At 34.2% G+C, this 13,001-nt stretch overlaps 1 protein-coding gene across 1 annotated transcript in view; it reads right to left on the bottom strand.

Annotated features, from left to right (window-relative positions):
- Window positions 1-6,313: 6,313 nt before the first annotated feature.
- TMEM168 (transmembrane protein 168) overlaps window positions 6,314-13,001 on the bottom strand; it is a 30,380-nt gene continuing 23,692 nt past the window's right edge. The window contains exon 4 of the mRNA XM_006149482.3: window positions 6,314-7,654. Within this exon, the coding sequence (XP_006149544.1) occupies window positions 7,107-7,654 (548 nt within the window). The 3' untranslated portion in view covers window positions 6,314-7,106. The remainder of the gene's footprint in view (window positions 7,655-13,001) is intronic.

Below are 13,001 nucleotides of genomic sequence, written 5' to 3'. Positions count from 1 at the left end.
GATATATTGCTCTGTAGTGTTCTTTTTTTCAAAACAAATTTGGGAGGATTCCTTCCTTTTGGATTCTTTAGAAATAGTTTGAGTAGAATGAAGGTTAGCTCTCCTTTAACAGTTTTATAGAATTTAGAAGTGAAACCATTCAGATCTGGGCTTTTCTTTGTTGGGAGGTTATTTCTGATTTAATTTCATTTATTGTTATTGGTCTATCCAGGCTTTCTATGTCTTCCTGACTCAGTCTTGGTAGATTGTGTCTAGAAATTTGTTCATCTCATACAGATTTTGTTTGCTGGTGTATAGTTGCTCATAGTAGTCTCTATTGATCTTTTGTATTTCCATTATATTTGTTGTAATAGTGACTGTTTCATTGTGAGTTTGATTTATTTGGTTCCTTTGACTCTTCTTAATTAGTCTAGCTAATGGTGTATCAATTTTCTTTATCTTCTCAAAGAACCAGCCTTTAGTTTCATTTATTTTTTCTATAGTTTCTTTATTTCACTTATTTCTACTCAAATCTTTGTTTTTGTTCCTGGAGTTTTTTGTTTGTGTTGTTTTTACAGTTCCCCGAGGTGTGTTGTCTATTTGTCATCTTTCTATCTTTTTATGTGCACTAATTACTATGGACTTCCCTCTTATGACTGCTTACCTTTTGTCCCATAGATTATGGAATGTCCTGTACTCGTTCTCATGGTTCCAATGAATCTTTAAATTTCAGCCTTAATTTCTTTATTGGTTGTGAAGTCATTCAGAAGTAGGTTGTATAGTTTCCATGCTTGCATATTTTCTAAAATTAATTTTTCAAGTTTAATTCCATCATCATCGGAGATGATGGATAGAGTTTCTATGCCTTTCACTTGTAAAGTTTTGTTTTGTGCCATATCACATGGTCAGTCTCCAAAAAGGTCCCATGCAGGGGTGAGAAAAAAATATTTTGTGGTCATTGAATGCAAAATATTATAGATGTCTGTCAAACCCATTTCATTATAGTGTCTCTTTACTTTTTTGTCTAGATGGTCTGTCCAAAGGAGAGAATGGGGTATTGAAATCCCCCACATGACTAATGTGTTGCAGTTTAGCTATCCTTTTAGATCTAGCAGTCTTTCTTTCACATATTTGGGTGCTCTCCAGCTGAGTGGATAGATACTTGCAAACGTTATGTCTTCTTAGTGAATTAGCCCTTTTAGTACTTTATGATGTCCTTGTCTCTTTTTACAGTTTTTGTCATAATGCCTATTTTGTCTGATACCAGTATTACGATTCCAGCCTTTTTTGATTTCCACTTGCATGAAGTAGCTTTTTCCAGCCCTTCACTTTTAATCTATGCATGTGTTTATCCATGAGGTGCATTTGTTACAGGCAGCAAATAGAAGGTTTCTGATTCTGATTATTATTATTATTAATCCAATAACCTGTGTCTTTTGACTGCAGAATTTAATCCATTAACATTCAACATTATCAATATTTGCAGATTTATCCCTGCCAATTCTTTGGCCATTTTCTTTTTTTATTATTATTTCTGTCTTTCTTTAGTTTTCCTGATAGAGTACTCCCTTCAGTACATCTTGAAGAGGTGGTCTAGTATTGGTGAATTCTTTCAGTTTTTATCTGTCTGAGAACAATTTTATTCATTCTTTCCATTTGAAGGACAATCTTGCTGGTGTAGTATTCTTGGTTGAAAGTGGTTTTTCTTAGTCTTTTAAATATGTCTTCCCATTTTCTATTAATCTAATAGAATAACCTTTGTAAATGACATTTCTCTCTTGCCATTTTTTTAATCTCTGTGATTTTACTAATTTGGCTATGATATGCCATGCTATGGAGAGGATCTTATATTGATTCTATTTGGGGTCATTTGTTTTTCTTGGGTCTGGATGTCTGAATGGTTCTATAGTTTTGGGAAGTTTTCTCCAAGTTTTACATGGAATAGCTCTTCTATGCCCTTAGATTGTTCACCTTATGGACTACATATTATTTGGATATTTGGGCATTTAAAAGTGTCTAGTATTTCCCATATGTTGTCCTCATTTTTTAAAATTATTTTTTATTATTTTTGGTGTTTTTTACCTAAGTCAAAAGTTTTGCCTTTGAGCTCTGAAATTCTGTCTTCTGCATGGTCCGATCTGCTATTAATTCTGTCAAGGGAAGTCTTAATTTATTGTCTTCATCTCTAGAGGTTGATTCTTTTTTATGGTGTCTATCTCCTCCTTCAAATCTTGGAAAGACTTCATCTCTGTCATTATGAATATTCTGAATTCTTTCCTGACATTCCTGTCTTTTTGTGCAGTCTATGGTTGAAAAGAATTGCTCTGTTCCATTGAGGGAGGTGTTTCCTTGTTTTCCCATATTTCTTGTGCCTCTGCACTGGTTTCTAGTCGTTTGATGAATTATATACACTTCCTACTTTTCTGGCGTCTGTAGTAATCAGGGGTGGGGTTGGGGAGAAGAGTTCTACTTGTCAGACGTGTCTCAGGTAGAGGACCATTTCCCAATCAGAAAAGAATGTGTATATAGCCAGCTTTAGGTGTTGGTTCCTTTCCCAGTGTCTTGGGACCAGGTTCACCTGGGGCTGAGGCAGTGGGAAGGCAGTGGGTGGTCTGAAGCAGTCTTCCTGCCTCCTTTGTCTCACTGACTGCTGCTGCTCCCTGCTCTTGTGGCTGCAGGCTCAGGGAATTAATTGGTATCTGTTTTAATAAAAAACTGTTTTGACTTAACATGAAGTAAACATTGATAGTCTAGAAAGATATGCCACATTCCTCATTTATCCCTGGCATACTGCTAGCAATCTTTATTTGGGACAAATCAATGTTAGGTCTGGACAAATAACCATGAAAGTCAACTGAAACGATCTGCTTCTAATTAATTTTAAGGTTCAACATAAAATATCATGTTATCATACAAAATAATCCATTTGATTTTATCAATCAAAATGGCTTTTATGGGAACCAGCAGTTAGCGTAATGGCTGTCGCTGGACTCCCAGGTAGTCGACCGCGGTTTGCGTCCCAGACCTGGTGGCTTAAAACTCACGCCGGGCGCATGTGCGTGCATGCCCAAGATCCCAAGAAGAGAATGGAGAAGGGATTGTGGCATGACCATTCCCCCTGGGGGGTGATTTCTCGCTTTCTGTCTCTGTCTCTCTCTGTCTGGCAAGCACACGCGCCCTATAGCAAAAACCTCTCAAGAAAAAAAAAAAAAAAAGAGAAAATGGTTTTTATGTGTTTTATATTTTACACAAAAAACAAAACCTTACTGGTTAGGCCAGTTTTCAGTTTTGAATCAGTTTTGGTCTAATAATAGTACTAACAATAGTGAATAGTTCCTAATAAATATAAGTGTAAGCTATTTGATCATCAGAATGGTTTCTCAAAATAATTGCTTTTTAAACTTTGTTTCTTATTTTATTTCTATGTATTGCAACTAGTGAACAGGGAAGATACTCTGTAAGTGAAATACTTGTCACTTCCCTAGCTTGTCCTTAATCTGCTTATGTTTATGGGCCTATTTTTCTGACTTCACAATTTATTAATAGTTCACCAATGTGCATAGCCTAAATTACTTCCTTGTTCAATTTTTTCTTTAATTTTATTTTTTGTTATTATTTTTATTAACCAGAGAGAGACAGACAGAGAGAGAGAAAGTGAGAAAGCAAGATGCCATGTCCAGAACTCGAAACACAGTCAGCCATGTAGGAATCTAGTGCCACAACCATCACACCACCTGCTAGCCCCCTACTTTTTCTTTTAATAATTTCTATTTGTGATAAATCACCAATCTTTCTAGAAGTAATTATGGGGAAATGAAGGAAAGATTCATTCTTATTCAGATTGAAGTCATGAAGAAAATGAACTCAACCCACAAAAAGTGACTTTTCATTGACATCAGCTATATTTTCATTCAAACTAATCTCAATTTTCCCCTCCCCAATGGTCACATTTATTACTCTTTTAACTACAGATGTGAGATGTTTTCCTTTCACTAACTCTACAAAATTACTTGAAATATCCATTTAAATTTTATGAAAATATAACTTACAATCTAACTACTACAATTTCTCCTGAGAATTCTAAATTCTTTCAGTCAAAAAAATATTTATTAAATACTATTAGCAAGGCATTTTTGTAGGTAATTGTATATTAGAAATATAAAGATATGTGAGCTTTTGCGTAAAAAAAATGATGACTATATAGTAATTTCCAATACAGGAGACAAAAGTATTGGCGGATCCAACTCCTTCAAGCATTTACTTTCAACTACATATAATCACATTCTTAGAATTAAACCATGTTCTCTGGCAAACATAATTTTAATTATCATATAATCTATGAAAAGATAATATGGAACATTACTTCAAAAAAAACTAAGTCCTAGATGTGAAAAAATACATATTAAAAAAAGCAGTACCCAAAACATCAAACATATGTAATTCAAAAATTATAAAATATATAATTAAAAGTAGATTCTAATGAAAATCTTGCGTGGAACAAAAGTATACCCACTAATGTATTAAATGTAAATGCATTTTAATTAAGAATGTAATTATTTAAAAGCACAAAACTTATAAAAAAAACACTGCTCATTAAATGATCAAAAAAGGTCTTTTCCATAGAATTTTGAATTTATTAAGAACAAGATAGAATTTTATAAAAAGATAAATCAAAACTTCCTAGGGAAGAAGAGGTTAGATCAGAGCAAACTAAAAAATTTTGAATAAAATAACTGAAAAGTCATAGGAGGAAAAAGAACCTGGGTCCTTAATTTATCATACAATGGTGTACACTCTTTTTTTAAAAGATATTTTTAAGAGCTAGTACTTTTGTGGTTTTATAAGGAAATAAATATTAAGTACAATTATTTTGAAAAATATCTCCATTTTACCTCTTTAGTAGTATGGTAATGTTTTGCCCTTAAAAAATTCCCTTCAAGTAATCCCTTCCTAAATATATTAAAATGAAAGCCATAGGCAAATTAGTGTCATTAATCATCAGTTCTATTTTTTAAACTTTAGTTAAAACTAATCAATTGCTTTACTTTTCTTATAATTTTACTTCTCCATACTGTTACATTAGTTTATGTTTTTAAGTTGGCAGCTTTCATTTAGAATGCCATCTGAAAGAGTCATTTATAGTTTTCTGTTTAGAAAAAGAATTCAAAGTGGAGTGGATATTTTATAAGTTTTTAATTAATGAGTCACATTTTTAGCCCAAAGATTTTTCTGGTTGTACTTTCACAGAAAATACATATCAAAAAATTAACTTTGTGAATGAAAAACTGTTTTATTTTCAATGTGATTTTTAGTGTCATCTTAATAATGCTACTTTAGAATGCAGAATACACCCTTATATTTGGCTTTCTCTGAATAAAGAGAGATGCTTTAAAGTTAATTTGTTCATTACTGTAGAGGAACTCTACTTTATAAAGTTTCCCCAACATAAAACTGTTTTTGAAGCTGGATGCTCTTAATTTGAACACTTGACTTTTCTACTACATTGTTTCTGTGTAGAACAGAAACACTCTATTACCTATGCTAATGTACATAACTTAACCAAATACTGGAAATTTGCAAATCAGTTTGCTATCAAACATGCAGTCTAAAACATGTGCATTTTTTGACTACCATTTTCAATATGCTAAAATATTTAATCATTATTATTTGCACATTAAATGAAAAGTTAATTTTTAACAAAATTTTATTCAAAGCATTAGGAAAATTATACTCAAAACATAGAAATAATCAGACTATAACAATGCTGCATAGATAGTGGTATACAAGTTCCCTGATGCTAAGTTATTTTTAACTAACTAAAATTTGTATTTTCAAGTCATCAGGTAGAAAATGGTAGAGGCATTATTTCCTCTGAGGCTGAAAAAATGGCTTTCATGGTGAGATGTTAACACCACTTAAATAACAAAAATTGATTATATCCCAATTTAATTCTCTTCTCCTTTTGTTATTTCTCAAAGATGAAAATATCGAACATAAGAATTATTGGAAGAGAATAAAAAGTGAACTACTTCTTAGGAAATACCCTGATCAGTGCCTGCTTTTAATCAGAAAAAAACACTGAATTAAGTTTTAAAAACTATAACCATACCATTATGCTAACTAAAATTAGCAATATGAATACATAATATGCTACAAGTATACAAGAAAAAAATGGCCTGTTTCTATCTTTTGACCTTCAATAGAAAAACATGTTATTATTAATGGGGGTTTGAAAAATAATTTTCAAAGCACAGGATTAACTTTACAGAGATCAAAATATTTTCTGAAATCTTAGGCTGAATCAGTCAATAACAAGTTGATAAATTCTTTATAAGAGTATTTTTTGAAAGGAAAGACAATTTATCTGAAAGGAATTTGTAGCTGGAAACATTCTGTATTAAGAAAACCTTAAGTTACCCTGAGAAAGACTCTTAAAATTATCACGTTTATTGGAGGCCCCCACTGACACATGAAGGAGCAACCTACAGGCTAGTCTAGCTTTACAGTGAGCTACATAAAGAATGTTTTTTGATTAAAAAAGTAACTGGGCTTCTTTGTTATACTGGCAAAAGGTCACAATCCAAGAACTCTGAATGTGATGGAGTATAAGTAAATTTTATGTTCACTCCAGGTAGAATTTTTCCATTCTTAATAAGAAAGAATGTGTAGTTCTCCTGATGGTCTCAGACTAAAAACTCACTGTTCACAAAAAGAATCCTCTGTAAGTAAACTAGTAGTTTTCTTAAAATAGTAAAGAAATTTGTCTATTTTACATTCGCTAATCTATGCCTAGAAAATAAGGCATCAGTAATTCTTCATTGGCCATTGCACAGCATAGAAAACTGTTTTCTTTCTAAACGGAAGCAAACATTCCCGAAAGTGCATTGTTATTTTTACCATCTTTTATGCATGTACATAGAGTCAGCATGTATGACTCCTTACATATTTTTAGTATAAAATAATGCTTATTTCCAATACCTTACACACACCATAATAACTTGATAAAAGAGTGAGAGCAGCTACAGAAGTAGCAAGATGTTTTCCACAAATAAAAATACAGCATACAAAAAATGGCTAGTGATAAATGGTAGCATGAACTTCAATAAGATCTTCCTTTGATGTCCAAATTAAGATTTGACAAGTTTGAAGCCTTGTCCTGTGTCCAGCACAGTAGGAAGAAACCAACTCATTTTTAACCTTTTTAAGCACCTAAAACAAGTTTTGCAGATCCAAAAGAGGTTCAGCCCACATAACCAATTGGCCAAATGTACTAGAGGATATGTAATACGAGGAAAGTGTAACATCCAGTGCTTGGCCACATCACTTCCTGTTGGCAAATGCAGAGTGTAGTCACTCCACCTTTTTGACACACCATATACTGCTTTCACTGTGCGCCCCTTTTCAGTCCAACAGATGTTATGACTGGAGTTGCAGTTATACTCCACCCAGTCTTTTGTAAAGTCACCCAGCTGTGGTGGGTCAGCTTCTTCGATATCTATTGTCTTTGTCATCTCTGCTCCTTGCACTGCAATATACTGATCATTGATTTTTCTCACTTCTTTCACCCAAGGGGTTGAATTCTCACTGTCTAATACAATGATAAGCCGGGAACAGAAGGAACCATTCTTTTCTCTCCACCATTCTAAAAGTGTGTCAAGGCGTAGTATGTCTCCACCTATGAACAAGAGAAAATTAAATAGAGCAATAATTTCTGAAGCCACTCATTAAAAACACTCTCAGATGTATTTTCTTTAAATTCTTATAATATATGAACAAAAAAAAAGATGAAAGTATCTGACACATAATTTTTAAAATCTCTTCATAAAATATTACTTAAAGGAATGTGCTATGATAAATTAAGAAAATTATTTTATATTGCCAAATGCAGTGAAAAATTTTAAATTATACAACAGAGTTAATATTCTGTATCAGGGCAGTAAACTATGGCTTACGGGCCAAAGCCAGGCTGCCACTTGCTTTTGTATGGTCTAAGAGCTAAGAAGTGATTTTATATTTTTACATGGGTGTAAAAAAACAAAAGAATTTTTTTTGACATGTAAAAACAATAAGAAACTTAAATTTCACATTTTTTTCATAAAACAACACTTTACTGAAACACAACCATACTCATTCATTTACATTTTGTTTATTGCTGCTTTAACCCTGCAGCAGCAGGCTAGGTTGAGAGGAGGGCTGAGTGCATTGTAACACGAATCATAAGGCCCATAAACCCCAAAATATCCAGCCCTTTCCAGAAAACATTTGCTGATCCCTTCTCTAAATCATTGGTAAATCACTATTTTCTATCCTCATATGTGGTATCCACTAAATGTAACACACACACACACACACACACACATAAAACAAAAGAATGAGTTTAAGAATGGATTTATAGAGACCAGCAGATGGTGTAATGGTTACTTCATTGAACTCTCACGTAGTTGATCACAGTTTGAGTCCCACACCTGGAGGCTTAAAACTCCATGAGGACCAGCAGTTGGCGTAATGGTTATGTCACTGGACTCCCATGTAGCTGACTGTGGTTTGAGTCCCAGACCTGGTGACTTAAACTCATACTGGGCGCATGTGTACGCATGCCCAAGATCCCAAGAGAATGAAGAGACTGTGGCGTGGCCACCCCCCTGGGGGGATGATTTCTTGCTTTATGTCTCTCTCTGTCTTTCTGAAGAGCATATGCACCCTATAGCAAAAACTTCTCCAAGAAAAACCTCACTCCAGGCACATGTGCATGCGTGCCTAAAATCCCAAGAGGAGAATAAAGGAGATTGCAGCTGACCATCCTCCAGGCAGATAATTTCTCACTTTCTGTCTCTTTGTCTCTAGCAAGCACACATGCCCTATAACAAAAAAAATTTCTCGGGAACCAGCAGTTAGCATAATGGCTATGTCATGGACTCCCACATAGTCGACCGTGGTTCACGTCCTGGACCCGGTGGCTTAAAACTCACGCCGGGCGCGTGTGCGTGCGTGCCCAAGATCCCGAGAGGAAAATGGAGAAGAAGGGATTGCGGCGTGACCATCCCCCCGGGGGGTGATTTCTCGCTTTCTGTCTCTATGTCTCTCTCTGTCTGGCGAGCGCACGCGCCCCATAGTGAAAACTCTCAAAAAAAAAAAAAAATCTCTCTAAAAATAAATAAATAAATAAATAATTTATATTCAATTATTGGGTTGTCAGGAAAGTCATGATGCATTTTTGCATAGAAAACTATGCCATGACTTTCCTCAACCTAATACATTTTATACCTAAAGAACAAGCAAGGATTTAAAAAAAAAGAATCCAGAATGGTCTACAGCATATAAAATTTTAATGCAGAAACCTGTCTCAGAGTTAACAAGTTTTAGACCTAATACATTGTAGGGGCTTTTTGCACTAATTCTGATTTTTAAGTAAATTTCATTGAAATATTATTTATCTTAATTGCTTTGGCTCTCCCTTAAATTGTATGCCTAAGGCCACTGCTGCCCTCACCTCACCTTGGTTCTGGGCCTGATTCAATGGTATAATCATTCCAATTCTAAGAAATTTTGAACAGAGGTGGAACAAAAAATTATGATAAAGATCATCTTCCCACTGTTACCTAGGGTAGTGAAAAATCTGGAAAAGGAAAGGAAATAAATGATGGTATAAGCTTAGGAGGAAATTTTATAATAAAATATTTATAAAGAAAGTTTAATTGTGAAGAAAATGTCTACGATTTTAGGAGAGAGAGCAAGATGCAGAACTGTATCTACAAAAATGACTGCAGCAGCTATTGCTGGGTGTCTGGTTTTCAGGTAGTTTTAAAAATACTTTTTTTATTTTCTAAATTTCTTATATTGAGCATATGTTATTTTCATAAATAGAAAAGGTCTTAGTATGCTCCAATTTACTAGCACAAGATTCAAAAATCTCTAGAATACACATTTCTACCAAGAGCAATGATCTCTGTCAAACCACGAAGCTGATATTACAGATATAGAGAATCCTTTAGAATTTGGGTTCTACTGGTAATATGAGCTCTGAAGCCAGGCTATATAACATCCTTTGTGTATAATTTTTTTTTCATCGGTCCACTATTATCTGAGACTCTGAAAATGAAAAACATGTTTTATGAATTTCTCTAATCCTCATGCGCATCATCTGACAGGCACTATTTCAATACATGGTCTCTACACAGCACAAATTTGTTGCTTTCCTGGTATCTTCATTAAATATTACTTTTTCAAAATGGCCTAATGTTAACTTTTCATTATTGTCAGCTCATTAAGCTACTCTAAAGATCAGAGGACTATGCAGATGAAAAGAGCTACTATCCAAATTCTAACCGCCAAAAAGCATCATTGCCTAACATGCCATCCACAACTGTTTTAATAAGTACTCTTTTGCATAGTCAACCCTAATTCTCTAATATAAATGCTCTTTAGATACCAACAGGAGGGATAACAAAGCATTAAAACCTTTGAAAGTATTTTTCTTCTCTTGTTTTGCTCTGATTTCTTGTATGAATAGGTTCTTTACTGCACTTGGCTTTTGGCCCGAACGCAAAGTACTTACATAAATTTATCTCAGATAACAGCTATCTGAAGCATTTGAAGTAATTGAGACTGCTTTTTAAAGGCTTTGTTTATCTGTGATAAACTGCTTTATAGATTATCTATATTTTTTCATTTATTTGTCTCTCTTGTAATTATCATAATTGTTTTTTTTGCCCTCAAGCAGAGACAAAAATATGAAATTCCATGTTATAAAACCCCACAAATGCAAGACGACTATAAATTCTAAGAATTATGAGTAAAGGTATGGGACAACAAGCAAATATTGACCTTTTTTCCCACAATGACATTTAGTTCTAGATCTGCTCTTAACATGCTAAATCAAGTAAATTTCAGTCACGATGTTTCGTATTTCAAAGGTTGTCAGGTAACTATTAATATATTAAAAGGGCTTAAAACTCTTTGTCTTTGGTTTCAAATAGATGAAAGCATATTCTTCTCAGTGCAGACCCCTTCAATACTATTTCTGAGGCAGAATCAGCTTTCAAGGGCTATGTCTAAGACAAGTCACGACATGAAATGTTTGAAAAAAAGGGCTTCTGAGACTGGTTCAACTTGGTTAACTGCAGGTGCCTCAGGCTGACAGAACGTAGTCGCTGACTTATGAAACAGAACCTATCTCTTCTTTGGGAAGTCAGTGTTGTGTCAAGCTGCTTTTCCTCTTTTTTTTTTTTTTTTTTAAGTTTTATAATAAACTCTGTGACAGAGTTATGCAAGAACAAATCATCCTGGCTAATAAAGGAATTCAATACTGGTCAATTTATTAATAGCATAATTCAGAAGTATATCTACCTAAAAATCTAACTGTATTTTAGAGCTTCAATTTTCATAAATTATTCTTAACACACACGAATAAAAATTTTAAAACACTCATTTATATACTACTTATATTACTTTCTTTTACCTTTCCTGAGAAAAGAAAAAGCTCATATAAATATTAATAAACTGAATGTCTAGAATTTATTTCTACGATAATATTTTAAAAATACTTGTGGCAGGACCAGCAGATGACATAATGGTTACATTGTTGGACCCCCACATGGTCGACAGTGATTTGAGTCCCAGACCCAGTGGCTTGAGATTTAGGCCCAGCATGTGTGTGAGCATGCCCAAAACTCCGAGAGAAGGGATTATGGTATGACCATCTCTCCTGGAGGGTAATTTTTTGCTTTTTATTTCTCTGTTTCTGTTTCTCTAGCAAGTGTATGGGCCCTATAGCAGAAATTTCTCTAAAAAAATCCAAAAATTTGAGGCTCAGCTGCCATGGTCTAGTCTGTAAAGCACCACTGTATAAAACTGAAGTAACATAGGAAGATCTTGGGTTCAGAGCTCAGGTCAACCTGAATATGCCATGTATGCCCCTGATCCTGGTTGGCTGGAAGGCTAGGGGCAATTACAGCCTGCTGACACTGTCAAAGGAATTTGTACTTGTCTCCTTTCTCATGAAATTTATGTTTTATTTTCTCATGAAAACAAACAAAAAAAAACCTTGAAACAAATTTTAATATCTAAGTTTTTTGAGAAATCTTTAAATTTGGTAATAAATCCTTCATGTAAACACACACAAAAGGCTTACTTTTAAAAACATGCCAGGTGCATTTGTATGCATGCCCAAAAAAATCCTGAAAGGAGAAATGGAGAAGGGATTGGAACATGAAAATCCCCCATTGAGGATGCTTTCTCACTTTCTCTCTCTCTGTTCTGCATGTGTGGCACCCTCTCAACAAACTCTCTCTTGTTAGTGTAAGCACTCTGCAGCAAAATTTAAAAATAAATAAATAATAAGGTAGGGAGATAGGCATGACCACCAAAATTATACCGTATTTTCCCATTTAATCTGGGGGAAGTTTATTATTATAAGCCTGACAGTAAGTTTTCCATAATCAGTCCATGCTTTTAGGTATGAAATTCTATTTCTATAAAGTTTTTTTGTGTGTTTCCGTTAGGGCACGTGATCTTGCCAGAGAAAAAGAGAGACAGAGACAGTGAGAGGGAAAGTGAGAAATCATCCCCCAAGGGAGGATGGCCATGCTGCAATCTCTTCTCCTCCATTCTCCTCCTGGGATTTTGCACCCATGCACATGCACCTGACATGAATTTCAAGCCATGGGGTCCAGGACTTGAACCATAGTTGGCCATGTGGGAGTCTAGTGATGCAACCACTACCCCATCTGCTGGCCCCTCTATGAAGATATTTTTTAATTGACCAGAATTATTTATTTTAGGCCCTAGGTTAGTGTACACAGAATGCTACACTATTCCTGGAACTTAAGTAGACATGAAGATTAAAAAACTATTTCTTATATTGTGGTTAAAAACTTAAAAGTCAAGTATGTTATTTTATGAAGTATGTTCAAGTTATGTTAGGGCATATTCTTCTTAAGCATTTTAACTGTTCTGAATATGGGTGATCTATGCTAATAAAATTATTTATTTAATCAGAACATGCAGTTTCTCTATCTTCATAG

The sequence above is a fragment of the Tupaia chinensis genome, unplaced genomic scaffold, assembly GCF_000334495.1.
Source record: "Tupaia chinensis unplaced genomic scaffold, TupChi_1.0 Scaffold000264_1, whole genome shotgun sequence".
Lineage (NCBI taxonomy): Eukaryota > Metazoa > Chordata > Mammalia > Scandentia > Tupaiidae > Tupaia > Tupaia belangeri.
The sequence above is the reverse complement of the archived record's forward strand: the minus strand, read 5'-3'. Positions and strand labels throughout refer to the sequence as shown.